We start from the raw sequence: 26,267 nt of genomic DNA, 5'->3' as shown, positions 1-26,267 counted from the left end.
TGTTTTGAGCAGAAAAACTTCCTTAATTAGAAAATACCCTAGGAACACCTATAACAATTTTCTTCAAAAATAAATTATTTTGTCACACAAAAAAACCTAAAACAGTAACAAAAACAAAGAAGAGGTCGCAGCACATCTGTGAGTTGTTCACGGAACATCAGTGTTCCGCAGAACATAGTTTAAGAAACACTGCTATAAGGCAAGTGACCATGGTTCAGCTCTAGCTCAGCTACCCTGGTCCCTAGGTATGTTCCCAATTCCTTAGCACCAATAATCATGGTACTGATATTTGAGGCAGCACTGGTAGCTGAGCTACTAGCTGCCCTGCTTGATGTATTGCTGATGGATGTTTCCTTTCTCTCCAGTACCATCCTTTTTATCAAGGGTGTTTCATCCAACACCATCTCCAATATCTAAAATCCTGGTAGCAACATAATTGTAGAGGTTAGCACCACCTCCTCTTCTCCAACTTCTTCCTCACCATCCAGCCAGGAGCATTCACCTTCTTACTCACTCAGATTAAGAGATGGTTCTTCACCCCTGATTACAAGAGCTAATTCCACTATCTGGATGAATATAGCTCAATCAACAACATCATAATTAACCTGCTCAACTTACTGAACCTTAACCATACCTCTTTCCATCATTGCCATTTTAGACTTTCTGAAGCCCACCTTCCAGAATGGGGTCTTCTTCCTAACCGTCATGCAGATATAGAAGGTGTCATTCTCAATCTCAAAACCTCCCATAGAAGCTGATGGGGATAAAGAACTCCTGATAGTTGAAGAAGGCAGGTCCTAAACCCGCTAGACCAGTACCCTTCATCTTCTCCCAAAGACTCATCATCATCTCCTTCCCCCCTGACAAAGAGCTTTTTTGGCTCTGGATTATTTCAGGGCTTTTCAAGAGCTGCTGTCTCAGATTGCTGTCACACTGAGGACTGAGATCTTAGTGACTGATAAAAGGCCCATAAGTTATTTGACATCTTCCATTCTTCCACTGTGGGCAAGATCCCTAAAAGCTGTATCTCTTTGGAAGGAAATCTTACTCCTGCATTTCATTCCAACCGGACATATTGAAATACCAAGCTTTATTCATCAAGTATGATTTTTTGATGTGGGACAAAAAATCTCCCCTTTTGATCAAGCTTCGTCCAGAGATCAGAAAGGCCAAGGAAAGGCAATGTGGCCTAATAGCTCTGGACTAGCACCTATATTCTATTCCCAGCTCTGCCACTGGCCTGTTGGGTGACCTTGAGCTAGTCATGTCACTGCTCTGTGGTTCAATTTCCCCATATGTAAAATGGGACTAATGAGACTGACCAAAAATCACTTTCAGCCTATGAATGAAAAGTAGAGGTGACACCACACAAACATTGCAAACCAAAGATTCTAGTCACATACGCAAAATCTCTTGAGGGACCATAGTTACTGTGAGGCAAGTACATGTTTTGTTTTAAATCAACAGTTTTCTTCAGTAAGAGCCACATATTGCATAATGCTGCAGAACTTCTTAGGCTACGGCTACACTACAAGCTTTGCTGGAAGAGGCAATGCAAATGAAGCGTGGATTAGCATTTTCTTGTGCTTCATTTGCATATTCTCTTCCGATCTGTTTTTGCGCAAGGGGTTTTTGCGCAAAAACAAGCAGTGTGGACGTTTTCTTTTTGCGCAAAAACCCCTTTTTGCACAAGATCCTTATGCCTTTCCCCGATTTCCACCCATATGACAACACTTTTAATGAGCAATGACAGTTCAGGAATTTAACTACTAAAACACATATCAACAGAAGACCATTATACTGACTACTTTTTGTGTTTTGTCTCCCACCCGTGGGCCGTAAACAAATGGACCGCAGGCACATGTGGCCCACAGGCTGTGTTTTGAGTAGCCCTGCCCTATTATGTCATATTGTTCTATTGCAGTGCTAATGTGTATTTTCACTGTTTACTGATCCATAGTGAAATTTACAGCAGTTTGCACTTTCTTTTCTGGTTCTTGTTTGCCTGTAGCTATGGCATCTGAATGTTCTATATCTCACAGGTTAAAATAAGTATCATACTAGAAAGAAGCAGCGTGTTTTCAAAACTGGCCTAAACTATGTTGTTACTAATTCTACAGTTATTTTTATTCTCAGATCTAAGAGCAGTTGTTCTTTTCATTATGTTGCATAGTTTTATATCATTGATCCCCATTTAGATGCAATGGAACAAGTTAGTTTAGCACAATTACAAAGAATGAGAAGAATTAGAATAAGTTATGTTTACAAAAATTCCAACCTGTTTCCCTAGAATAAAATACCAATATCTTTGTGAATACAAATTGGACAAACTTACCATAAAAGTCAAAAGGATTTGATTGTTCAGGACAGGCATAGTTGCAATCACTAAAAAATGTGATCATTTCTGAAGGATCCCCGCAGAAAACCAATTCTCCAAAACTCATGATGGCAATTTTGTCAAATAACTGGTTGGACAATATAATATGTATTAATGAGAGCAACATAGTACTAACAAGGAAAACATAGTAATATGGCATAGTACTTGCCATAGTAATATGCCATAGTAATACTTTACAATTTGGTAAATCAAAGGGGTCTTTGACAGGAAGCATAGATTTGCCTCATTATTAAATTTCTTTATTGTATTTCTGCACTGCCAAATGTCTTTTTAATTCTAATCTGTTAGAACTGACTCTTCTTAAAGGTATTGGATCCTACTGGATCTGAAGAGAAAGTTGCAGCCCAAACACAGAAATGGGAAATGAATTTGTGAGTTCTCATTTTTAATACCGATTCGCTTTGTGACCTTGGTCATGTCACTGATTCTTTCTGTCTCTCAGTAATCTGAGTCTGTGAAGTCTTTGCAAAGATCTGACTCAGGAAGGTCAGACAAGGATGTTTACTACTACCTGAAAACCAGGTCCCTTTAAAAGTGTTTTGGGTACAAAAAAAATCATGTAAGGCTGGCCATTATATACATTGTCATTTAAAAAAAATAAACACAACTATATCTAACCTAACCATTATCAACCTAGTAATTATTAGCTGGCCAATTTCTCGTCTCTCAGAAGAAATGACATTTGGAGAGGAATTTGAAAGAGAACTTTTTATATAACAGTTCAGAAAGGCAGAGTTAGTATCATTGGTACAGCAGAGGGATCAATGGGAAGTGTGATTAGACATGAGACAAGAACAAAGAAGTGGAAAAGGGTAGACCTGTAAGGGCCACAAAGGTGAGGATAAGCAACTTGAATTTAATATGGTGAAAAATGGGATCTTGTGCAGGGATCTGAAAATAGACTGTATTTAATTTTGTGTAAATAACTCTCATTGTCAGAAAAACCTACATGAAGTGATGCTCAGTAGGAAGCTATTATCATTTGGATATTCCTTACTCTGAAAAGTTCTGACCGTGGCTGATGAATTGTAATAATCACAATTCTGTCTTTGCGTGCAAGTTCCGAAAGCAACAAGACGATCTGATTTGCAGTCACACAGTCCAGTCCTGTAGTTGGTTCATCGAGTAACATGACCTCTGCGAATATAACAGGGATAATTTCTGAAAATTCAGTTAAATGGGGAACAAACTCTATAGATTCTGTCCTTTATAGACATTCATATAGGCACACTGTAGAAGTACCTCTAAAAGCCATGCAAATCTATGCACACAATAGGTTTATTTCTCTAGCCTGATCCCTCAGTCTTTATTTCAGGGGTGGGCAATAATTTTTGATGGGGGCCACTCCAAGATTTTGGTAAGTGGTCAAGGGCTACACTTTTCTATGGAAGTGGTTCAGCGTTTGGAATTAGGTTGGGTACAGAAGAGAGCTCATGGTAAGGATTTGGAGTGCAGTAGAGGGTGTGGTATCTGAGGGGGAGGTTGGGTGAAGGAGGGGGTTGTGATTTGAGGCACGGGATTGGGGTGCAGAGTCTGGGAGGGGTTATGGATGCAGAAGAGGATTGTGGCCTGGGGGAGGGTTGTAGGAAGGGTGCAGGATCTGAGAGGGGTTGTGACCTGGAGCAGTGCGGTGCAGAAGGTTTGGGCAGTGACCTGGGGCAGGAAGGGGTGCTGACCTGGAGCAGGAAGTGGAGTGCAGGAGGGGCTGAGGAGTCACAGGCAGGCTCTGGCCAGGAGGCACTTATCTGGGTGGCTCCTGGCGAGCAGCCCAACAGGGCTCAGAGCAGTGTGACTGCTCATGCACTGCCCCTGCCCCCAGCACAATCTCTCAGCTCGAATTGGCAGGAACCACCCACAGGGAGGAGTGGGATTGTGCTGCGGGTAGGGGCAGCCAATGAGAACCGGCCAATAGGAATTGAAAGATTGTCTTGGGGGTGGGGGCAGTGCGTGAAACTTCCCCCTTCCTCTGGTGCAGAGAGGCAGATGGCGCACCCTCCCTTCCTGAGGGTCTGACAGGGCAGCCACAGGCCGTATTTTGCCCACCCCTGCTTTACTTGCTTCGATGATCCAATTTCAACCATGGTGAATACTGAAGTGAATAAGATCAGGTCCTCTCTTTGATACTCAGAATTAGAATTTGATCATTTTTTAATGTTCACTTTTTCTCAGTGAAGCTACCAAAGTAGATTCGTGGGTTTGTCAGCTTTTAGAATTAGCATTATAAAATGATGCTTATAAGGATATGTAAAATTAGCTAAAAATATGTATTCTGCATGCATACAGTATACACAACTGCTTTATATAATGGACTATTTTAAATTATCCTGTAGTACAGAATGTAGTTCTGTACATTAAACAGTCTTATTACTGCATTATTTTCTTTGTCATTTTAATGTGTATTTTATTATACTTGAGGGTGTGAGAGCTGGAGGAGGAGGAAGAGGAGGAGAGACAGTCCCAAACTATTTTATTTTTTCCACAAAAGAGATACAGCATGGAAAATGCCCCACCTGACAGTCCACCGGTTTGATTAGATTCTATGATTGTTGTCATTAAACCAGAGTTCAGACGGTACATACTTCAATATTTCATCATTTATCAAGGGAAATTCAAATCCCATTTCATCATTGGCTGAATTAATGTGGCAAACTGCAGATGTTGATGCTTTTAATTTTGCAATATAATGGTCTCTCTTATGTTTCCAACAGAAATCATAAATTTCTTCACAAGAGTGATCAAGAAAGTAGGATATCAGTGCTCTAAAAATTGCATTTGCTAAGCTGTGGGGTATGCATCATTTACTGGCTGGTTGCGTTAATTTATGTATGAGCACTGTTATACTGCAAATGGTTATTCCAACTGGACTGCAGTTTTAAGTAATTGTCAAGGCAAGTTGAGTTTGCTGATGATCTCATGTAAGAAATCAGTGCTTCTTGCGGAAATACTATGCTGGTCCCATTCAGGCAAAAGTCCTTTTGCACAAAAGCTTTTGTACAAAAGGGTCAGTGTAGACAGCTCAGATTTGTTTTGCGCAAAAAAGCCCCGATTGCGAAAATGGCAATCAGGGCTTTTTTGCGCAAAAGCACATCTAGATTGGCATGGACGCTTTTCCGCAAAAAGTGCTTTTGTGGAAAAGTATCCGTGCCAATCTAGACACTCTTTTCCGCAAATGCTTTTAACGGAAAACTTTTCCGTTAAAAGCATTTGCGGAAAATCATGCCAGTCTAGATGTAGCCTTTGTGTATAGAGTGCTTTTTGGACTCTGTTTTATAGCCAAATAAATAAATATGAAGAATAAATATAATAAATAATAAAATTGAACACATACATTACACTTTGAAAGCAAAGTGCTGAACAATCATTACAAAATTAATCCTTACAAATCCCCGCTAAAATATGTAAGTTTCATTGGCTGTGTTTTAAAGATGGGCAGATATAAAGCATTTAAGCACATGGTTTTTTAACACATGCTTAAATCCATAAGAACTAGGCATCTGCTTAAACATAACTATCAGGGTGCAAGTGCCTTGCCCAAGGCCACAGAATAGGCCAGTGACAAAACAGAAGTCTCAGCCTGTGTTCTAGTCATTAGACATATCTGCCTCTCTGCAGAGCTGATTATGCAGTGAGTCTGCAAGTTGAAAGCAATGGAAGTTTGGAGTGTAGATCTGTGACAGAAGAAAAGTGCTATTATATTTGAAAATGTTATTTAGGGGTGGGTGGTGGGAGTGTGCACAAAGTGACAGCATAATGAAAAGGACAAGATATTTGTTTTATTTTGAAAAGCTGTTCAGTACTCACTAGGATCTTGTAATAGCTGGGCTGCAATTGAAACACGACGCCTCTCACCTCCAGAAATTCCCCTAAAAATACGGCTTCCAATTACACTAGTAGCAATATGACTGAGACTCAGCTCAGTCATAACAGCATCTACCTGCAAAACAGTTACAATTTTAAAAATGTGAAATAATATTCAATGCCCAACTCAGACAGCTGCACACAATATTAAAAATTGCAAGAAACAGCTTATATCATTCTAAACTGTCCCCAACATGCTGTCCACACTTCGTGTTAGTGTAAGTTATTTGCAATAATCTGAATTTATTTGTATTTGATCCTTGAATGGGAAGGTAGAATTTCATTTTCAATTAACCATTTACAAAATTTTTAAAGTTCAGCCTTGGGGTCAAGTGTCTCTGACACTGGTTTTCTAATTATACACCATCATAACATCTTAGCCATCTGGCTGTCCATTAATTTAAATGACTGGCAGTCTGAGTATTGTTCTCTATCTGCCATCCTAGAGTTTTCTCTGTTGATCTTTCTGAGGAATATGCTTTTTGTAGATGTCTATGATTTCTGTTAAACTCTCCATTGTCCGCTTCAATCACATATAATTTGGGAACTAATTCTCTTTCTTTATTACAGCTGGAGTTGTCCATCATTTTTCTCCATCCAATTTGACACAAATGGTTTGTGATATTATAGACCCAGCAGTTCTTTAACTGAGTGACATTTATCATATAAGTGTTGATAATCTTTTTTTGCCTTTTTATTCAATGTGGCTACTTGCTTCATCTCTGGTCACTTTGGAGATGCGTTTTCCAAAATCAGAACAGAATTTCAATTGTCTTCCTATCAAGAATTGTGCTGGACTGCATATCCAGTAGAGGCTACTGGTGTTGATCTGTAGCTCAAAACAGCAAAGAAAACATCTTGTGGTAGGATTTTTTGTGGCTGTCTGTACAGCTTTCTTTCATCATATCAAGGAGCATTAAAGTGAGCAAGGCTAGAGCAGTCTATAGGAGCCTTTGTATAATTGAGAATCAGTATGTAGAGCTTTAAAGAACCAGGAAGCTGTGCTTCACTGACAAAAAGCCAGGTTCTGTGACCTTACTCAAGCACAACTCACATTTGCTTGATTAAAGATTGGAGACTAGGCTCTAAGTAGATGGCATCTCTCAGAAGCTGGAACTCCACACTTGCTGGGTAGCACCTTTGCCTGGAGGTCACTATCTTTGGCAACTTTTCACAAACTTCCATAGACTTCCATACCTCAAAAACTTCCTGGCAGCAGCCATTTGCCCTCTTGCTAGAATGTTCTTCTACCAAACAGCTGGCTGTACCTGCATTTCACCCAGTATAAGGCACAGACAGAATTCATATATTTTCCCCAGACAATTGTAAAAATGGCATCCATTGCCAGCTCTGTGAAATAAAGCACCTGGATGGGCACAAATGACACCAGGAAATTAATGACCTGGATACACCTTTCTGTCTGTTTTCCCCAGTCCATTTAGTTTTCATTTTCCTTGTCTCTATTTAGATTGCTAGATCACTGGGACAGGAGTGTTTCTTCTCTACTGTGTGCAGAGCTGATCACTCTGTCAGGGTCTAAAAAATACATATAATCTTCGACTTCTCACAGAAAAGCAGCAATAAGGAGGGAGGCTATATAAGCTTTGTTCATCTTCCAGGAGGGAAATGATGGCGTTCTAATGTATGTAATGGTGCTCAGATACCATGGGGATGGGTACTAAAGGAGTTCTGAATTTGGTATCAAATTCATTCTCCCATGCAGTAGCAATTGGTACTGATTCAGAAATGATTTTTTCATTCCAAAGAGACAAGGTGGGTAAGAGTATCTTCTATTGGACTGACTTTTGGTGATGAGGGAGACAAGCTTATACAGAGCTCTTCTTCAGGTCTTCTGTGTACCCTCGAAAGCTTGTCTCTCTTACCAACAGAAGCTGGCCCAATAAAACATACTATCACACCCACCTGATCTCTCTAATATTCTGAGACTGACACAGCTACAGCAACAGTAATTTCATTCCAACATATTCATTTTTTTCCCAGATGGCAGCATGGTACACAACTGCCAGTCAGAAGACTGAAGAGTTTTATTCCTGGATCAGCTGTTGAACTCGTGTGTGATCCTGAGCAATTCACTTCAGCTATATGTATCTCTTTTGTAAAATAGGAATGATGATACATGAATTCCTTTATAAAGCATGTTGTGATCTAGGGATGAAAAGTGCCATTGATGAAAGGATAATGTGAGAGCATTAATTGAACTCGGGAATCCAAATCTGCTGAAAGGTAGTGTCTGTGACATTAGTGTGTCTGACCTGCTGGGCATACATGAAATGCCTATGAGACTGTCTTGCTTGTCTCAGTGGAAGAATAAAACGTACTGACCTTATTTCTGATGAAGTCGTTAGAGCGCTTTTGAAGTGCGAGTAAAGCAGTGTAAGTCAAAGATTCTTGTATGGTGAGATAACCTAACAAGGAATCATTCTAAAAAAGGAAAAGAACAACAGTATTGTAACTCCAGGTGTGGTTCTGCTTTACACACATTTCATGCCAGCATAGTTTCAATGACGTCTGTAGAGTCATTTCTGATTTACGGCAGGATTATGGAAATCATAATCGTGCTGTATGATTCTATTATTATCATCACTAACAAAAGGCTCTATGCATATGAATTAAATTAAAAAACAACCTGTTGAACATATGAGAAACAGTCCTGAAATTGTTCCTTCTTCAAGTTCTGCCCATTCACATACACGTCACCTAAGAAATTTCCTTTATGTATCAGTCTTCCTGATATTGCATCCAGCAGAGTTGTTTTTCCAGAGCCTGTTAGTTTAAAAAAAATCTCATTTATATTCATATATTATTTTTATTATAGCAGTACCTATTGGCCCCAATCAGGGGTCATGATTCCATTATCCAAGACATTGCACATGCATCTAATGTGCATGCATCATAATTGTGACCATTTGTTTCGTATTGACTCCTCATTCTTTCTTTCAGTTCAGGGGCTGGATATCACAGGGGAATGCTTCAAAGGACCTGGGAACAAGAATGCACTTATTGTTAACCTGCATGGCAAAGACAAGGCTGGCACAGCTTGCAGGAGAGTGCTTGAGTGGCTGAAAGGCTGGTAGTGTCAGGACACTAACTTAAAGCTACCATGGTCATGACCCTGCCGTACTAGAGGCAGGGAGTAACATGGTAACTCACCATTCCTGGTATTCTGAGCATGACCACACATATATTCTATGGAGACTGACTGAAAATGCCATGTTTCTAAAGAGACGGGCTGACAATGGCCATGCATGCACTGATACAGCTTTTCTTTTTTAACAAGTCTTTGATAGTCTGCAAGAGTTCCATTCTTTAAAAAATAAAAACCTTCTGGCTAGTTTCTTGGCCTTGCTAAGATCACTGGTGCACTGCAAAGTGACCTCAAAGATGTGAGAATCTACAAGTGTTCTAAAGCCAAAATAGCCAGCTTCTTCCCAGCCCATTCAGGGTAGGCAATGGGAGAGCATATTCTGGTGTCCAGGGGGTGGACTGTGCTTTAGAAATCCTCACCAGAGTAATGCTGCCAAGAAGGCCATTCACCAGCTAGAGACTGTTGACATCAATCAAGAAGTCAATTATTTAACTAAGTAAACCAGTGTTATAAATACTGTCTGCATTGTGGCCTTATTACAGAAGTGCCACAATCATAACATTCTACAAAGTTAATGTGGTATGTACTTTTTTTAAAAAGTACTACTGTTTTAGATTTGGAAGTTTTGGCCTACTTACCAGAGTTTCCTAAAATTGCCATAATCTGGCCACTCTTTATGTGAAATGAGACATCTCTGAGGATCTGCCGTGTGCGCTTTTTATGGTACGATGGGATATCCCACCAAGGTCCAAGACGTTGTCTTTAAAAAAAAGAAAGTTGAAAAGGATGAAATGTGGCATCTGGAAGAATTTAAAATATCTTGTAAAAATATTTTAAAAAGTGGGTGTGTGTTGAGTTGTGTTTGGTGTGGGGTAGGTTTCTGCTGTTTTGATGTATAAAGAGGATTCAAAAAAATATTTTAAAGGTTTTTTTCTGCTTGTTTTTTACCTTAGTAGTACCAGACTTAACCTTCCTAATATAATCCGGTTTAGGTGGAAGAGCAAAGGGAGGCATAATGAATATTTCTTCTTGGAGTAAAAAACAACAAATGGTCTGGTATCACTTTATAGACTAACGAAACATGTGGATGGTATCATGAGCTTTCGTGGGCACAGCCCACTTCTTCAGATGACCGGAGTTATGATTTGGGGATATGAAAACCCTAAATAAATAGGAGACAAGGGGAGGGGAAGAGAGGAAGAAACAGGGAGGGGGGTAGGAGACAGAGCATCATTAAATATCTGGAGAATGGGTACTTAAACCTAAGCAGCTAAAAATCAAAGTCAATAGATAGATACCACTCAGGGAGCTGTTAGCACCTTCAGTGGTTATTAAGTAGGTAGAGTTCCCACCAGTCAATATCACGATTGAGTCCATTAGCATGTGAATTTAATTTGTGGATGAACCAGGATTCTAGGGCTTCTCTGTGTATTTGGCTTGTAGAGCTGGTTTGTGACAAGACAGCTACTTGCAGATCTGTCAGACTGTGGTTAGGCAAGCTGAAATGTTCACCAAAGCTCATGATACCATCTACATGTTTTGTTAGTCTATAAAGTGCTACCAGACAATTTGTTTTTTTTTTCCTGTAAGGGTACGTCTACACTTGCTCCCTAGTTCGAGCTAGGGATGCAAATGTAGCCGACCAAATTTGCTAATGAAGCGGAGATTTAATTATCCCGCGCTTCATTAGCATAATCTTGCCCGCGCATTATTCCGCTCGCCAGCTGATTTGAACCAGGAAGTGCGTTCCGGGACACGTTATTTTGAATCAAACCCCTTGGTTCAAACTAACGTTACTCCTCAAAAAATGAGGGATCTGGGGCAACCGCACAGACTGATGTGTCTGGGGGAGAGACATTAGGAGCACCGCAAGATCTGTCAAGAGTTTTGTCCCAGAACTCTGAAAAACCAGAACCAGTTCTCAAGAGCCCTGTGGAGGCTGTGCTCTGTTTGCATTTGGACCCCGGCTCAATGGAGCCAACTCTGAGCTCCTCCCCATTGGTGTGGAGTGTGCTGGCACTGACAGCATGCCAAGAAGGTGCTTAGGAAGGGCTCATCTAGAGACACTCAGCACAACCAGGGCTCCACCCACCAGGCCCCCTACATAAGCCATAGTCAATCCTCAGTGCCCAAAAGAAGCTGAAGAGGGGCTGCTGCCCTTCAGCCAAGCTCAAAGAGCAGGTGGTTGAGTCATGCCATCTCAGTCCTGTTGCCAACCAGGGTCACATTTGCTGCTGCCCTCTAGGCACACCCACATTTCTCAAACTGTGGGTCCCGACGCCCTGGGGGTCGCGAGCAACTTAGAGGAGGGACGCAGTATCACAAAGTTTGAGAACCTCTGTCCTAGGGTATTCAGTTGGGTCCAGACCTCTCTGTGTCCTGGTTGGACACAGCTGAGAGCTGAATTTTCCCTCCATGCCAGAGGTGAGTGAGGATGCAAGAAATCTGCCAGAGCTCACAGGAGCATTCTCCCCTGCAAGGAAGGACAAGTTACTAGTGTCAACTCAACCCTCAGTGCCATCATCTCCACATCATTCCCCCACATGGGGGATCCACACTGGTCCCCCAGTCCTCAGCACCAATCACTGGCACTGATAAGCATTGCTCCTCCTTGGTCCTCCTAGACAAAGCCCCTGGAGTCAGCAGCAGAGTCATATTGTGCCATCAGGAGCAGAAGGCCCTGGTCCCTACATGATCGGTAGCCCTAGCTGGTTCCAGGGCTGGCTCAGAGGTAGGCTCCGATTCAATGGCCCTTTTAGATGCCTTGAGCATTTCATCAGAGCCAGAGACTCAACTAGAGGTCACACTTCACATCCACATCAGCAGCCGCAGTGTCGTTTGTACCATCACCAGTGATGTCAGCACCAAGGGCCTGAAGATAGCAACATCCCAGTCATCTGCCACGACACCGACTCCCACAGCACCGATGTTGGCAGTACCCACAGCAATGACAGTCTCAGCAGCAGCAGCATCTGCAGCTTCCACGGCAGCAACAGGTTCAGCACCAACATCCACACCACACCGACAGCCATGGCAGTGATGGCCTTGGCATTTTCAGCTCTACCTGTTGGGACTGCGCAGTTCCTCCCACTCCAGAGCATTAGGCACCATGAAACCTTCTGGGCACCAAGAACAGAGGTCAGGAGCCACTACCAGCCAGGCTCACCCTCTGACAAGGTGGTGACAGGCACATTAGCAGCCCTGGTCCTGGAAGACAGCAGGGTCTTGCAGCAACTCCTGTTGAGGGTGGCACAGAACCTGGGGATCCAGATAGAGGCAGCGCTGGAGGATGCTGACCCCATGGTTGACATCCTCCCCCCCCTTCACTAAAACCTCGTGGCAGACCATGGGTTCTTTGCCTGCCATGGCAAAGAGAAATGATGGAGGTACTTTGTCCTCGGCAAGGAGTACAAACATCTGTACACACACCCTCTGCCAGACTCCCTGCAGCCAATCAGTGCGAGTGCCTGGGCTACCAGGGTCCCCTCTGAAAAATCAGGAGGATAAGAAATTAGACCTTTCTGAAAGGAAGGTCTAGTTGATGGGCGGGGGAGGGGAGATTGCAGCTCAGCATTTCAAACCAGCAGGCCATCATTATCAGACAGAGGGAAGCTGCGTCTGCAGGAGAGGAGGCACATGGGAGGGGGAAGCAAAGTGAGGACACCCAGCTTCAGCAGTTAGAATCTAGGCGATCATGTGACCTCCTCATGCCCTGCTAACACACCTGTGGAGCCCAATATGCAGAATGGCTGCCACAGGATTCCCACACAGAGTTCTCTGCAGTGGTTGAGGAGAGCAAGTTCTTCACCTGCACCTCCCTGCAAGCAGCCCTGGATGGGGTGGATGTGGCCACTGGCACTATAGCTATGGGAGTAGCCATGAAGATGAGCTTCTGGCTAAAGGTCTCTGGCCTCCCCATGAAGTCCAGGAGACTGCACAGGAACTCCCCTGAAATTCCCTCTTTTTTGAAAAAAAAAAAAAAAAAGATGCAAGGTTTCATAGCCTCAAGAACTCAAGGGCCACTCTCAAGTCCCTTGTCCTCCAAACCCCTGTGGCCCAGCAGAAACATTTTAGGTCACAACCTCTACCAAAATTTTATCAGCCACACAACAAGCAGAGCAGTTCCCCGTGGAGGACTGAAATAACAGAAAGAGTCCCCGCCCTTCTTCAGGCCAGGCTCTGGCCAGTTGGAGCTGTCTTCAGACCATAAGCAGGTCTTCTGACCAATGTGGATGCTGGATCTACCCCACCTTACCTTCTCATGCCAACTATCCCCTTCTACCTTACATGGATCTGTATTACATTGGACTGCTAGGTAGTTCTAAATGGTAGAAAGGAAATACTCCCTCCAATTTTTAGCCCTTTCACCCTTCCAATTCCATTCCCTGTCACTCTTCAGGAATCCTTCTCATGAGCAACTTGTTATATAATAGGAGGTGCACTTGCTCCTATCTCTAGTGGCAGTGAAGAAGTTCCTCAGAAGCTGAAGGGCAAGGGCTTCTATTCCCGTATTTTTTAACACTGAAAGCCAAAGGCAGCCAAAGGTGGCCTCAGGCCCATCCTAGACTTGCAAGAACTCAGCAGGTTCATGAAGAAATTGAAGTACCACATACTCTCCTTGACCTCAGTCATCCCTTCCTTGGATCCAGAGACTGATATTCCACCCTCAACATGAAGAATGTTTACTTTCACATTGCAATCACTCTGTCTCACAAAAGGCATCTCAAGTTTGTGTTGAACCACAATCACTACCAGTTCACAGTCCTCTTGATCGGCTTCTCAGCAGTGCCTCAAGAGTTACCAAATGCTTGGCAGTCATGGCTGCATTCCTGCACAGGTGCATGTGCTTCCATACCTCAACAACTGGCTGATGAAGGGCTACTCCAGAGACCAAGTGGAGGCACAAATCATGTTCATAACAGCAACTTTCAACAAACTGGGCCTTCTCCTGAACATGCAAAAATCTGAATCATTTATGAAGACAACACTACAGCAATGTCTTGTTTAAACAGAGGTGCAGGTTCCTCTCCCCTTTGCCAGAAAGCCTTCAAGGTGTGGGACTTCTGCATAGCTCATTCAATACAGAACAAATTGGTGGACTGTCTCAACATATTGTTTCACAACCACAAATGGTCCCAGATGTTGCAAACTCCATCTTCCATTAGTGGAGGTTTCCCCTGGTAGACTTGTTCAACATGTGATGTAACAGGAAATGCTAGCATTTTTGCTCCTTCCTGAACCACGGCCCAGGCTCCATTGCAGACACATTCCTCCTTCCCCAGGAGGGCCATCAATTGTACACATTCCCTCTCATCACTCTCGTTCATAAGATGCACCTCAGAATTTGGCAGGATGAGGCCTTGGTGATTTTGATAGTTACAGCCTGACCCCAGTGGTACACTTCTCTCCTGGAAATGTCTGTGGAAGCCCTCATCACCTCGCTGCTCTTCCCAGACTTGATAACTCAGGATCACAGTCATCTCCAGCACCCCAATCTTGAACAGCTGTACCTCACAGCACGGAAGCTCTGTAGGTGAACCTGATAGAACTCACTTATTCAGATCCAGTCAGACAAATCATACTTGGCATAAAGGAAACCCTCCACCAGACCTATCTACCTGGCAAAGTGGAAAAAAAAGTCAGTGCAACACTGTCTGTCTCTGATACTTGTATCTATATCCCTATTAGTGGACTACCTTGTCCATCTTAAGCAGCAGGTTCCTTTCTATGTTATCAGTAAAAGTTCACTTGGTCGCCATTTCTACCATCCAGGCACAGAGGTTCAGTCAGTCTCTGCCAACCCCATGGTTAGCCACTTCCTGAAAGGTCTGGACAGGCTATATCCACATGTCTAACAGCCAGTCCCAGCCTAAGACCTCAGTCTAGTCCTTTCCAGGCTAATGGGGCCTTTCAAACCACTGGCAACACTCTCTGCTGTACCTCTCATAACAAGGTGGCATTTCTAGGATCTATTACCTCTGCCAGGCCATTATCATCAGAGCATCTTTACAATTGTTTTCTGTAAAGACAAGTTTCATCTCAGACCTCATCTGGCTTTCCTCCCTACGGCTGTCTCCCAGTTTCATGTCAGCTAGGACATCTGTCTCCCAGTTTTCTATCCTAATTTGCACTCAAGTATTAGGGAGCAAAATCTTCACTCAGACATTTGCCAGGCATTAACCTTTTACCTCGAGTAACAAAACCATTCAGAAGTCCATTCAGCTGTTTGTCATGATGGCAAAAGAATGAAAAGGCTTCCAGCCTCCTCCCAAAGGATTTCATATAGATCTCATCCTGGTGAAGATAACAGACCCTCTGCTTATAGTACACTCCACCAAACATCAGCAGCATTTCTGGCACATGTTCCAACCCTGGAAACATGCAGAGCATCATCGTGGTCCTTCATACATAATTTCATCTCACAGTACACACTTTTCCGGCAGCTTGGAGATGATGCAGCCTTTGTTAGACTGGCACTGTAATCAGTAAATATTTAAGCTCCAGCCCTGCCTCCAAAACTCAGACTTAAGAATCACCTAATTGAAATTGACTTGAGCAATCACTCAAAGAAGAGAAACTGTTTACTAACCTTTTCATAACTGTTGTTCTTCAAGGTGTGTTGCACATGTCCATGCTAATATTCTCCCTGTTAGTCCTCTGCCAGAGTAGCTAGAAGAAGGAACCTAGAAAGTGGTAGGTCAGCAAGGCCCTATATTAAGTGATATGATGGCGTGACCCCAGAGCATGCCCAGGCCAACCCAACACATACTGCTAAGGGAAAATCTTCTGGCTACCATGCACGTGGTGCACGCATACCTAATTGTTGTAGATATGAGCAACACATCTCAAAGAACAACAATTACAAGATTAGTAATCATTTTTTATTGTGAGCTCTTTAATTGTAAGTACAAAGGTGTTTGGCCTTTAACAAAGCCACTGAAGTTAAATAGGAATTCAGAAGAAAAAAAACAAAAAAACAGTTTTATACAGATTTGACTAAAAATCCTTCCCCTTTTAATAGCTCATCTTATTCTGCATTGGCTATGTTGACATCACCAGTTCACAAGCTCTCCAATCCTACCAGTCTTCCAGCCCAGATAGAAGCTTACATTTTAAAAAACAAAAGAAATGAAACCACAACTATTTCAGGCTTTCTTTATACCATTAGCAGACTTACCCAGCATTGCCTGGGTCCTTCAGAGCAGGAGGCTGGTGGTGTGGGGGTGTTGGAGTCAGGGCAAGGCCTTGGGGATGTGGGAAAGCAGGGCAGGGGGCTGAGGGCGGAGAGTGTGTGAGAGTGAGGGTTGGGGGGATGAAATGGGGCTCAAGATGGGGATGTCCCATTCAGCATGGACATTTTCTCTTTTCCCAGACTCCTCGTGGCCACCAGGAGCTTTTTTTCCCTCTCCCGCCACAACATTGCAGCCAAGGGCCAGGATGGGGGAAAGGGGTTTGGGGTAAGGAAGCTACTTACCTGGTGTTCTTGCAGGCAAGATAGTAGAGCCTCAGCCCTGCTAGCCAGGGCTGGACGGAGGCATGGGCGAGCCGGGCAACTGCCCAGGGTGCCAACTGATGGGGGGGCGCCTGACGGCAGCTGTAAGGGGCACGTGGCGTCCCTTACAGCTGCCATCAGGCACCGTGCACCCAGCTCCCGCATCCCCGCTGCGCCGTCCAGCAACGCCCTTCCCCACATGGCCGCAGCGCCCTACACGCCCGGTGCGCGCACCAGCAGCAACGGCCAGGCCGGACTGGGCCGTGCTTGCACCGTGCGTCCCAAGGGCAGGCCCCGGGCTGCGTGCCAGCGGCCGTAGCTGGGCCGTGTATGCGCCATGCGCACCGGGGGTGGGCCTGCGCTCCCTACGGGGGTGGGCCCGCTCCACACGGGCGGGCCCATGCATGCACCGTGCACCCAGGGGCGGCACCACACACCCGTGCCCGGGGCGCCAGAATGCCTCGGGCCGGCCTTGCTGCTAGCCATTCCTTGGTGGCATGGCTACCACCAGTGGACACTTTTGCCATATAGCTCTCCACTGAGGGCTCGCTGTCCCAGTGGCCAGTCTCATATCACATCCCTCCAAACAGAAGCCCCTCCCTTTTCATGTTATGGAAAACAATGCTTTTCTCAGGGCTTCTGGTTGCCCTGACACAGTCAGTCCTTGACCTTGCTTTAAGTTAGGAGAAGAGGAAGATGTATACCAAATTTGGTGGCCCTAACTCCTACGGTATAGGAAGAGCTCTTGAACAAACAGACTCCCAGACGGACACACAGACAGACACACTCTAAAATATAGACAGAAACTAGCAGACATAGCAGAGACTAGCTAGCATTGCCTGGTCCTTCCGGGCAGAGGTTTGGGGATGTGGGGGAGAGGCATGTTTTCTCCCCACCCACTTCCATTCCTCCCAAGCCCATCCAGGGCCTCTTCTCTCCCCTCCAGGCCAGCACCCCAGTCCCTCTGGGATTTGTTCTCTGCCCCCCTTCCCCTCCACATGCCAGTCCCCAGGCCACGTGGGGCCTGTTCTCTCCCCATCCAGGCCAGCCTCCAGCCCATCCTGGGCCTGTTCTCTTCTCCCAAGGCCACCCCCCCCCCCAACCTACCTGTGGCCTCTTCTCTCCACATCTATGTCACTTCCCCCCTAGCCTGTCCAGGACCAGATCTCTTCCCACTCCATGCCAGCCCCCAGCCCACCCAGTCCCTGTTCTCTCCCTCCCCAGGATCCCTCAGCCACCAGGGCCTGCTCTCTCCCCCACCCACCAGTGCTGCAGCCAGCGGCTGGGAGGGAAAAAAGGGATTTGGGCACAGGGGCTACTTACCCAGTTTGCTTGCAGGCAAGATGGTGGAGCCCAAGGACCCCTGCTAGCCACTCTTGTGGTGGTACGGCTGCCCTCAGCTGACATTCTGCAAAATAGCTCTCCCTGTGGGCTCGCTCTCCCCAGTGTCCACTCTCGTATCGCGTTCCTCTGAAAGCAGCCCCTCCCTTTGCATGTTACAGAATACTGTCTCTTTCCCCCAGGCACAGCCAAAACCGGACCTTGCTTTAAATTAGGAAAGGAGGAAGCTGCATGCTAAATTTGGTGGCCCTAGCTCTTACCATTTAGGAGCTCCTGAACAAACGGACTCGCAGACAGACACGCAGACAGACAGACGCGTTCTAAAATATATAGATATATAGATAAGAAAGCAAAAAAGATACAAGCCTGATTTTAGTTTTCTTTGGAGCTTGCCTTTAAAGAACCACTTATTAAATCTTCAGAAAGCAGAATCAATCCTTACTCTCAGGAGAATCTAGTCTAAACAGATAGGGCCAAATTCATCCTTGGTGTGGCCCTTCACTGGACTAAGACGAGGGTCCATTGTCTTCCAACTGTATCCTCTTACTGTTATTCTATAAAGTAAAGTAAAGTTATCCCTGTGATCCAAGGAGTAATGCCGTTGCAGAGTTCCAGTTACTTTGCTGGCTCTTACTAGCTTTACCTGACTGTGTAGGAGAGCCCCTGGATGCTGACACTGTTACGTGAAGACACAACAGACTTTCTTTCTTCTCCTCCGGAACCCCAGCCACTCCTTTCCATTGTAGTAGGCTGGCTCATGCTCAGGCAGACTGGACACTTTTCTTAAATCACCCTTTCAACAAGCTGGTAAATCAGTTAATTCAGACAAACACTCAGCCACCAAATGGCTACTGCAGCAATGAAGAGGGTGTGCAGCTTCACTCTGTCAGTCGTCCACAGGATCAGTCATGGACCCAGACTAATTTCTACACCCAGGAAATTACTCTACAGAAGGCTGCTGCTCTCAGTTTGCTTTTTCTTTCCAAGCACAGTTGATAGATTAGCCATAACTATTATCTGATTAACCTTTAGCCTGAGCTGTTATTATTCCAGTAAAGGAGAACATTACCCTATCTACAGAGACAAGTAGACCAGAGAGACCCAGGATATTAGGAGAAACACCAGCTATGTTTTGGTAGAGGGCTTTGAAGGGGGTCAAGCTCAAAGCCAAGAGGAAAAGGATTTCCACAGTATTTAAAAACAGAAAAGAAAGTGGCAATATGGAAAGTTCCACCACAACTATGGAAGAAATGACTGAAAAAGTCCCATCGGAGCATACCATTGGGAGCCAAGTTACAGAGCAGGATTTTTCGGTGAGTAGAGTTCATAGGAACTGAAGGGGAAACCCCTGAAAACTGCATTTAGCATTACATGTAATGAACAGCAAATTGGATTTGATATATAGTGTCCTCCATCTGCATATGAATGTGGAATGAAGACAATATAGAGCCCTTAGAGAAGCAGCATAGACTTATGGTCAAGGCAGTTGAATGGGACACATGAAATCTGGGTTCTGTTATGGGTTTTGCCTCAGACTTCCTCTATGAACTTTTGCTTTAGTCCTCCCATTTGTAAAAGAAGGGATAATATAACTTTCCACACTGTAAAAAGGTGTGCAGGCAGGATAAATGCATTCACATGCAAAAGCACTCACATATGAATGGTATGGGCCATATAAATATTAAAATTAACTGCATTTGCTTGGGAGTGTTACTATATAGAAAGTGACTTTTAATATACTTTTATAATAAGCTGCTGTTTGAAAGCAATTGTGGGAGATTTCTGTATTATTTCTATGAATAATATGTGCCTTGGTTTACGTGTTCTGTTTTGCACTGCTATCAGCTCAAATGATTAAGTTAGACCTGAGATAAAGTTTGGTTGAATGCAGAAAGTACAGACAGTTGGTTAGTTTTGTTAAGGCCATTAAAACATTCTAAAGACAATACATGCATGGAGTCCTTTGAAACTTCACCGCCAACCCGTGTTTGGCTGAAACAGGGTTAGACTGGAGAGGAATAAACTGATCTGCCCAGATCAAGGGCAAATGCAGGGGCTTGAAGATGACAGTGAGAGAGCAAGGGATGGAATGCAGAATAAAGACTGGATGGAAACTCGGCCCATGCCTCAAAGGAGACTCTGTGGGGGAAATGGAGTCAGAAGTAACAGCTGCATGCATGCAGGCTCTCTCCACCCCGCTTAAGGCTGAAGCCTGCTTAGGCTAAAGAGGACCTGCATAACTAAGTAAGGAAAAGGTAAAAACAAAAATTTTAAGACTTATGTATTTTTTCTCAAAATGGGACCCATTTTAAAACTGGAATGAAATTGGATCCATTTCCATTTTGAAAATGGACATCTTCAAGTCCAGACAAACAAGGAAATGAACTAAAAGCCCACTGCATATTTGGGTTTTTTTAATTGTTCGCACCCCTCTAGTTCTGGGTAATTTTCTAGTGACTAGAGAGAGACAACTCATTTAAACTCTTTACATTTTGTGCTATGGTAACTAATACATTGTACAGTTATTACACGTCGAAAACATTTCCCTTGCTGCCTTTTCCTCTAAACTGTAATTTTAACAGCATTTAAAAAATAAGCGAGTTGTAATTATCCTTCTAATAATTTCTACAGAGACAGAGGAGGTTCAGAGACAGTATTTTTTGCTCTGAAGAGGATAACAGTATGTATTTCACATACAGTGGCAAATCAAATGTCCTAGAGGTCAAAGAACTCAACTACCAGGTACAAGGATCGCTATCTCTTGCATTATATTATGTTGTATTATACTGTATACAATATAATCACTTATATTATGTAATGCATACAACAATTTCCTGTTTGCAATATTTAGATACTACTACAGGGCTGTGCCCCCTGATCGCTACACTTGCCAACCCCCCATCTGTCCACCACAGCCTGATCAGCAGGAGGGGGGCTGCCACCAACCCTTGCTGTGGCCAGATGGCAGCTGGACCGCGGGGCCTGTGCCAGGATTGGGGCAGGGTGTCCAAGATGGAGGGTGGGGCAGGCTATTTGGCCAGGGGAAAAGGGGCAGGAGTGGGCTGGGGACAAGGTGTCTGTTTGGGGTGAGGAGGCAGGAGCAGGCTGGGGGCAGGGTGTCTGGCCAGCCTGGGACAGGAGGTAGCTGGTGCCCCAGGCTGGGGACAGGGTGTCTGGCCAGCCTGGGACAGGAGGTAGCTGGTGCCCAGGGAGAATGTGTGGATTGCTAGAGCCAGACAGCAGAAGCACCTAGGCAGGCAAAGGGGGAGGGGAGAGCAGCTGCTGGAGGGTGTCTCCCTTCTCCATGTGGGGACTTCATCCCCGGCCTGCAGCAGGCGGCTCTGAGAGACAGGACTGGCCTCTTCTTGGGGTGGTGAATGCAGGTGCACCTTGGGCCGCAGAGACTCCTCTCTCGGGAGAGAACTTTCCCTTTTGGCCCCCACCGGTTGGCTCTGCGATCTCCACCTCATGCACGGGGACTGCTCGTTATCCTGTCTCTCCAATGCCCTCTCCCCCGCTACACCTGGGCCCAGTGAAGAGCAGTGGGGGAGAGCAGTGCTCCAAGAAGCACACGAGGACAAAACCAAAAGTCTTGGTGCGTGTGACTGGGCTGGCCAGGGAGCTCTAACAGGGGCCCAAATTAACTTCAGAGGCAAACTTTGTAGCAACCCTCCCCAGACAGTCAGTGTCCTGGCAGCTCACCTCCCCAAACCAGAATGCATGCTTCCCCAGAGGCTGGATCTGGCACGGAGCCTTGGAGCTTTCTCCTCCCCCACACCGCAGGAAGCCAGTACTGGTGCTCTAATCTTGAAGATGGGGGACATGACGTTGGAGCATCAGGCAGGCCAGGCAGGCAGTGGTGGCAATTCCCCACCACTGCCACTGCCCCCTGTCCCTCCTGCAGGGGACAGCAGGGAACCCAGGGCCCCCCCAAGGAGGGACCAGGGGGAACCCTGAGCTATGGCTGCCTTTTCCCCTTCTGACTCTGTGGAGGCTAGGGGACAGGGTGACAGAGAGTGATGTCAACACATCACTCTGTTGTCTTGCAGGAAATTTTTTAATATATTTATAGAGAGAGATAAAAGGTAAAGTTGAGTTAAATTACATATAGCAACTGAGACGTCATCTTGCAGTTGCACACACAAACATCACTGAAGCCATGGAAGTTTGGGGTGCATGGTAAGTACAGGATCAGGTCCTTAGCTACATTTTAAATGGTGGGCTAGGCCCTCAGTTGCAGCAGAGATAGACTTCACATAATGAAGGGGTAGGACAGCTGCTATCATGTTCCCTAGATTTGGAACAGGCTCAGGGCAGCTGGAGGTTACACCCAGATGACCAAAATCCAAGGGGCTACTCTAGCAACTGGGGATCACAAGGGTGAAGGGATGTCCTGGTTATGTCGCCTTTCTCTCAGGAACATACCCTAGGCTGAGTAGAGAGCTGCAAAATACTACTGTTGGGATTTTGTGGTTCCCAGAGAGTCAGGTGCTGGGCAGAATCAAGGGTCTTTGATAATTCAATTCAATTAAATTCAACAAGACTTTATTCAATGTGCACAAAGGGAGAGCTCCTGGTACTAAAATCAGCCAGAGCCCCTCGAGCAAGGAGCCCCTCCCCTTGCTGTTTTATAGCACATGGCAGTTACATAACAGGTTACATAACAAGTTATAGAACACAAACTTCTAAACCAATCATATTCAACCTTTCCATATATGGCTTTGTTTGTCACATGCTTGTACTTCTCTGCTCCACATGTTGAGTTCACCCCCCTCCTCTTGGCCTTTTCTAGACTGTTTCTGGGGTGGTGAGCCACAGCATGCTTCTTTATGCATATCTACTTTCCAAACCACATTTTGTTTGAAATGAACACAAGCATATCCTTCAGCTCCCCCATTTGGTTTTGGGGCTAAGAACAATTCTTAGACCCCCACTACCACCACTTCCTTGTATTTATTAGGAGCTATAATTGACCTTATCAACACTTAATTAACTGCAGTTTTGGTAACAGAATTAAACAATACATTCAACCTTTAATACATAATGATATCTACACTAAAAGTAATAATAAGTCCCCATATCCATTGCGAAAACACAACTGAAATCCATCCCCAGGGAATCTCTGTTCCCACAATAGCAAACTCTTTTATCCACTGAATCACTGTAATTGCCTTACCACTTCTTTCATAATATCTTCCACAATAGGAAGAACAAGATGTTCAAGTCAGGCTTACCTTCCAAAGCTAAATACCCAAATCCACACCAGGTAGTGGAGTCTTTCTTCACTGTTATATCATCCATTAAATTAAACATTACATGCACCATTAAGTCAGGTCCCAACATTTGAGATAGGGCTTGTCCTGACTCCATGTTTCTTATATGCAAAACCCATCCTCCCAGGATGGAACATTGGTCCTATGGGAAAGCTATATAGTTATCTCCAGCCATTATTATATACTCAGCTACACAGGTGTCTATGACATGAGAATGGGAGTGGGTGGAAGGGCTGAGCCTCCAATCCAGGAGACCAACCCACAGAAATTAACACCTCTTCAAAGATGGAATGATCATTCCAAAATGCCCATTATCAATAGAGACCACGCCCCTGCCATCATCCAAGGTGAAGACATTCAGTCTTTGAGAACTGTGGCTCTCACCCAACAGGGCACCTGTGACACAAGCAAGTCTCCTATCAGGGCTACAACTTTCATGTTGAACACCATGCCAGTATGATAACACCATTCCAGACCAATGCTTGCTCATACATTTTAGTAGTTTTTAATAGATGGCTGAGTACAACAGTGAGGACCTAACCAACTATGTTGCTGAGTTAAGGTGATATCTAACTTGATTAGACATGAGCCCTACTCTCACCACAATAAACTGTCATCCCTGCTACTAACAAATTTTCAACCCAGTCCCTGTTATGAGATTTGATAGCTTGAGTAATGGCATTTACAACTGATCCAGTGGCTCCTCCCCAGGTAACTACATCAATACAACACTGAAAGCCACGGCAGCATTATTAAGATGAGACCTCTAAGAGAACTCTCAAGTCTCAGAAACCACTCAAAACAATTAGTAGATCGCAAAAAATTCCTACATCAATTTTAAACTGGGAATATCAAATGAAAACACTTAACAATATTGAGAATGGCCCTCAAGGAGTCCATAGGGTAAACAGAGATTATTGTGCCCTATGTTGAGTGTCACCCTTGTATACTTTTACTCGTGACAGGTGCACCCAAACTGGAATTCCAGTGACCCGGGCCACTGAAGGAGTTACCAAGAGAACTATGTGAGGTCCAGTCCAGGCTGGTTCAAAGGTTCGTTTTCTATAGGCTTTCACCAGCACCTGATCACCGGGCTGCACCTCACACATGTCCTCTTCACCGGCCTTTGGGTCTGGTTCAGTTCAGGGATCCTGTGAGACACACTGAGATAACAATTTGCAATATTCAGCAAGCTGGTCACCCATGACATACAACTCCCCCGCTCCAATGCACAGATTTCCTGGAGTCCTCATCGCCCGCCCTGTCAGCATTTCAAAAGGAGATAAGGAATGTGGATTAGTAGGACTGGATCTCACAGACATGAGAACCACCGGTAAATTGGTGACCCAGTCTTTCCCTGTAGCAGAAAACATCTGTTTGGTTAGTTTGTTTTTAATAGTTCGCTTAGCTCTTTCTACTAATCCCGAACTCTGGGGATGGTAGGGACAGTGGAATTTCTGTTTGATCCCCAGTGCCATGTATACCGTTTTCATCACCTTTCCTGTAAAGTGGGTACTTTGGTCACTATCAATGAAGCATGGAAATCCCCATCGGGGAATTATTTCAGTCATCAGTATTTTAGCTACATCAGACGCAGTGGCCTTGGCCACTGGGAAAGCTTCTACCCACTTAGTAAAGTGATCCATGATCACCAGAACATATTCTTTCCCTCTGCACCTTGGCAGGGGTCTAAAGAAATCTATTTGTAACTGTGTGAAGGGCTGTGTTGGTCTTGGCTGATGTCGCATTCTCACTTTCACTGTGGGAGCAGAATTACATTGAGCATGTTACACACCTCCTCACATAATCATGCACATTTGCATTAAGCTTAGGATGCCACCAGGTGTCCGACATCCGGTGGATCACCCTCCGTGCTCCATCATGTCCCAACATGTGATATATTTGTATCATAGTTCACATCAGCACATTTGGTAACACTAATGTGTTTCCTGGGCCTCTCCAAGTGTTATCATCACACAGTTTGCCCTCATTATCCATCCATAACCACTTCTCTTTCCTTGGTGCTGCATGTTGGATGTCCTGTAATTCAAAAAATTTTGGGGTTTTTATGAGAAGCTGTGATGTAGCAATCAATTACGTCTTTTTACCTTCCACTGCTGCTCGCTCAGCTAGTTTGTCTGCCCTTCGGTTCCCCTTACTATGAGGGTCTGTCCCTTTTGTGTGGGCCCTCACTTTTATCACGGCTAGTTCGGTAGGTTTCTGCATGGCTGCATGAAGTTTCTCATCTATTCCCCCATTTTGTATTGGGGATCCTGTACTCGTCAGGAATCCCCGATTTACCCACAAGTTAATGTAATCATGTACAACCCCAAACACATATCTAGAATCAGTACATATGTTTACAGCATGACCTTTCGCAGCTTCACATGCTGCAACTAATGCCTGTAGTTCTGCTATTTGTGCAGATGCCCCGGGTAAACTGCCGTGCCACCAGCTGTCCATCTTGAGTACAAACGGCCCATCCTGTGTGTCGCTTGCCATCCACATAGAAGGAAGAACCATCCACGTATAGGCAAGGGGCACCAGGTATTTCAGTTTCTTTTACCAATGGAAGGTCCATGGGATCTTCCTCAAGGCAACAATGATGTGGGTGTCCCTCATCTGGGGTAGGCATGAGGGTGGCAGGGTTTAATGATGATGCTCTTTGCAGATGTACCGAAGGCATTAGCAAGCTCGTTTCCCATCGAGTCCATCTTGCCACATGGACTGCTGAAGATTTCTTCCCTCATAAAATAGCATGGACAGCGTGAGGTACAACAATATTTACATCCTGCGCAC

General features: G+C 44.7%; 2 protein-coding genes across 2 annotated transcripts in view; one reads left to right on the top strand and one right to left on the bottom strand.

Annotated features, from left to right (window-relative positions):
• The window catches only part of ABCG5 (ATP binding cassette subfamily G member 5), a 43,631-nt gene extending 24,468 nt beyond the window's left edge, over positions 1-19,163 (bottom strand). The window contains exons 1-7 of the mRNA XM_006138194.4: positions 18,839-19,163; positions 10,001-10,122; positions 8,904-9,040; positions 8,600-8,698; positions 6,200-6,332; positions 3,396-3,535; positions 2,336-2,465 (exon numbers count right to left, since the gene is read on the bottom strand). Of these exons, the coding sequence (XP_006138256.1) occupies positions 2,336-2,465; positions 3,396-3,535; positions 6,200-6,332; positions 8,600-8,698; positions 8,904-9,040; positions 10,001-10,122; positions 18,839-18,954 (877 nt within the window). The 5' untranslated portion in view covers positions 18,955-19,163. The remainder of the gene's footprint in view (positions 1-2,335; positions 2,466-3,395; positions 3,536-6,199; positions 6,333-8,599; positions 8,699-8,903; positions 9,041-10,000; positions 10,123-18,838) is intronic.
• A 109-nt stretch (positions 19,164-19,272) lies between these two features.
• ABCG8 (ATP binding cassette subfamily G member 8) overlaps positions 19,273-26,267 on the top strand; it is a 33,990-nt gene continuing 26,995 nt past the window's right edge. Inside the window, exons 1-2 of the mRNA XM_025178998.2 lie at positions 19,273-19,508; positions 20,827-20,937. Coding sequence (XP_025034783.2) covers positions 19,416-19,508; positions 20,827-20,937 — 204 coding nt within the window. The 5' untranslated portion in view covers positions 19,273-19,415. The remainder of the gene's footprint in view (positions 19,509-20,826; positions 20,938-26,267) is intronic.

The sequence above is a fragment of the Pelodiscus sinensis genome, chromosome 3, assembly GCF_049634645.1.
Source record: "Pelodiscus sinensis isolate JC-2024 chromosome 3, ASM4963464v1, whole genome shotgun sequence".
Taxonomy (NCBI): domain Eukaryota; kingdom Metazoa; phylum Chordata; order Testudines; family Trionychidae; genus Pelodiscus; species Pelodiscus sinensis.
The sequence above is the reverse complement of the archived record's forward strand: the minus strand, read 5'-3'. Positions and strand labels throughout refer to the sequence as shown.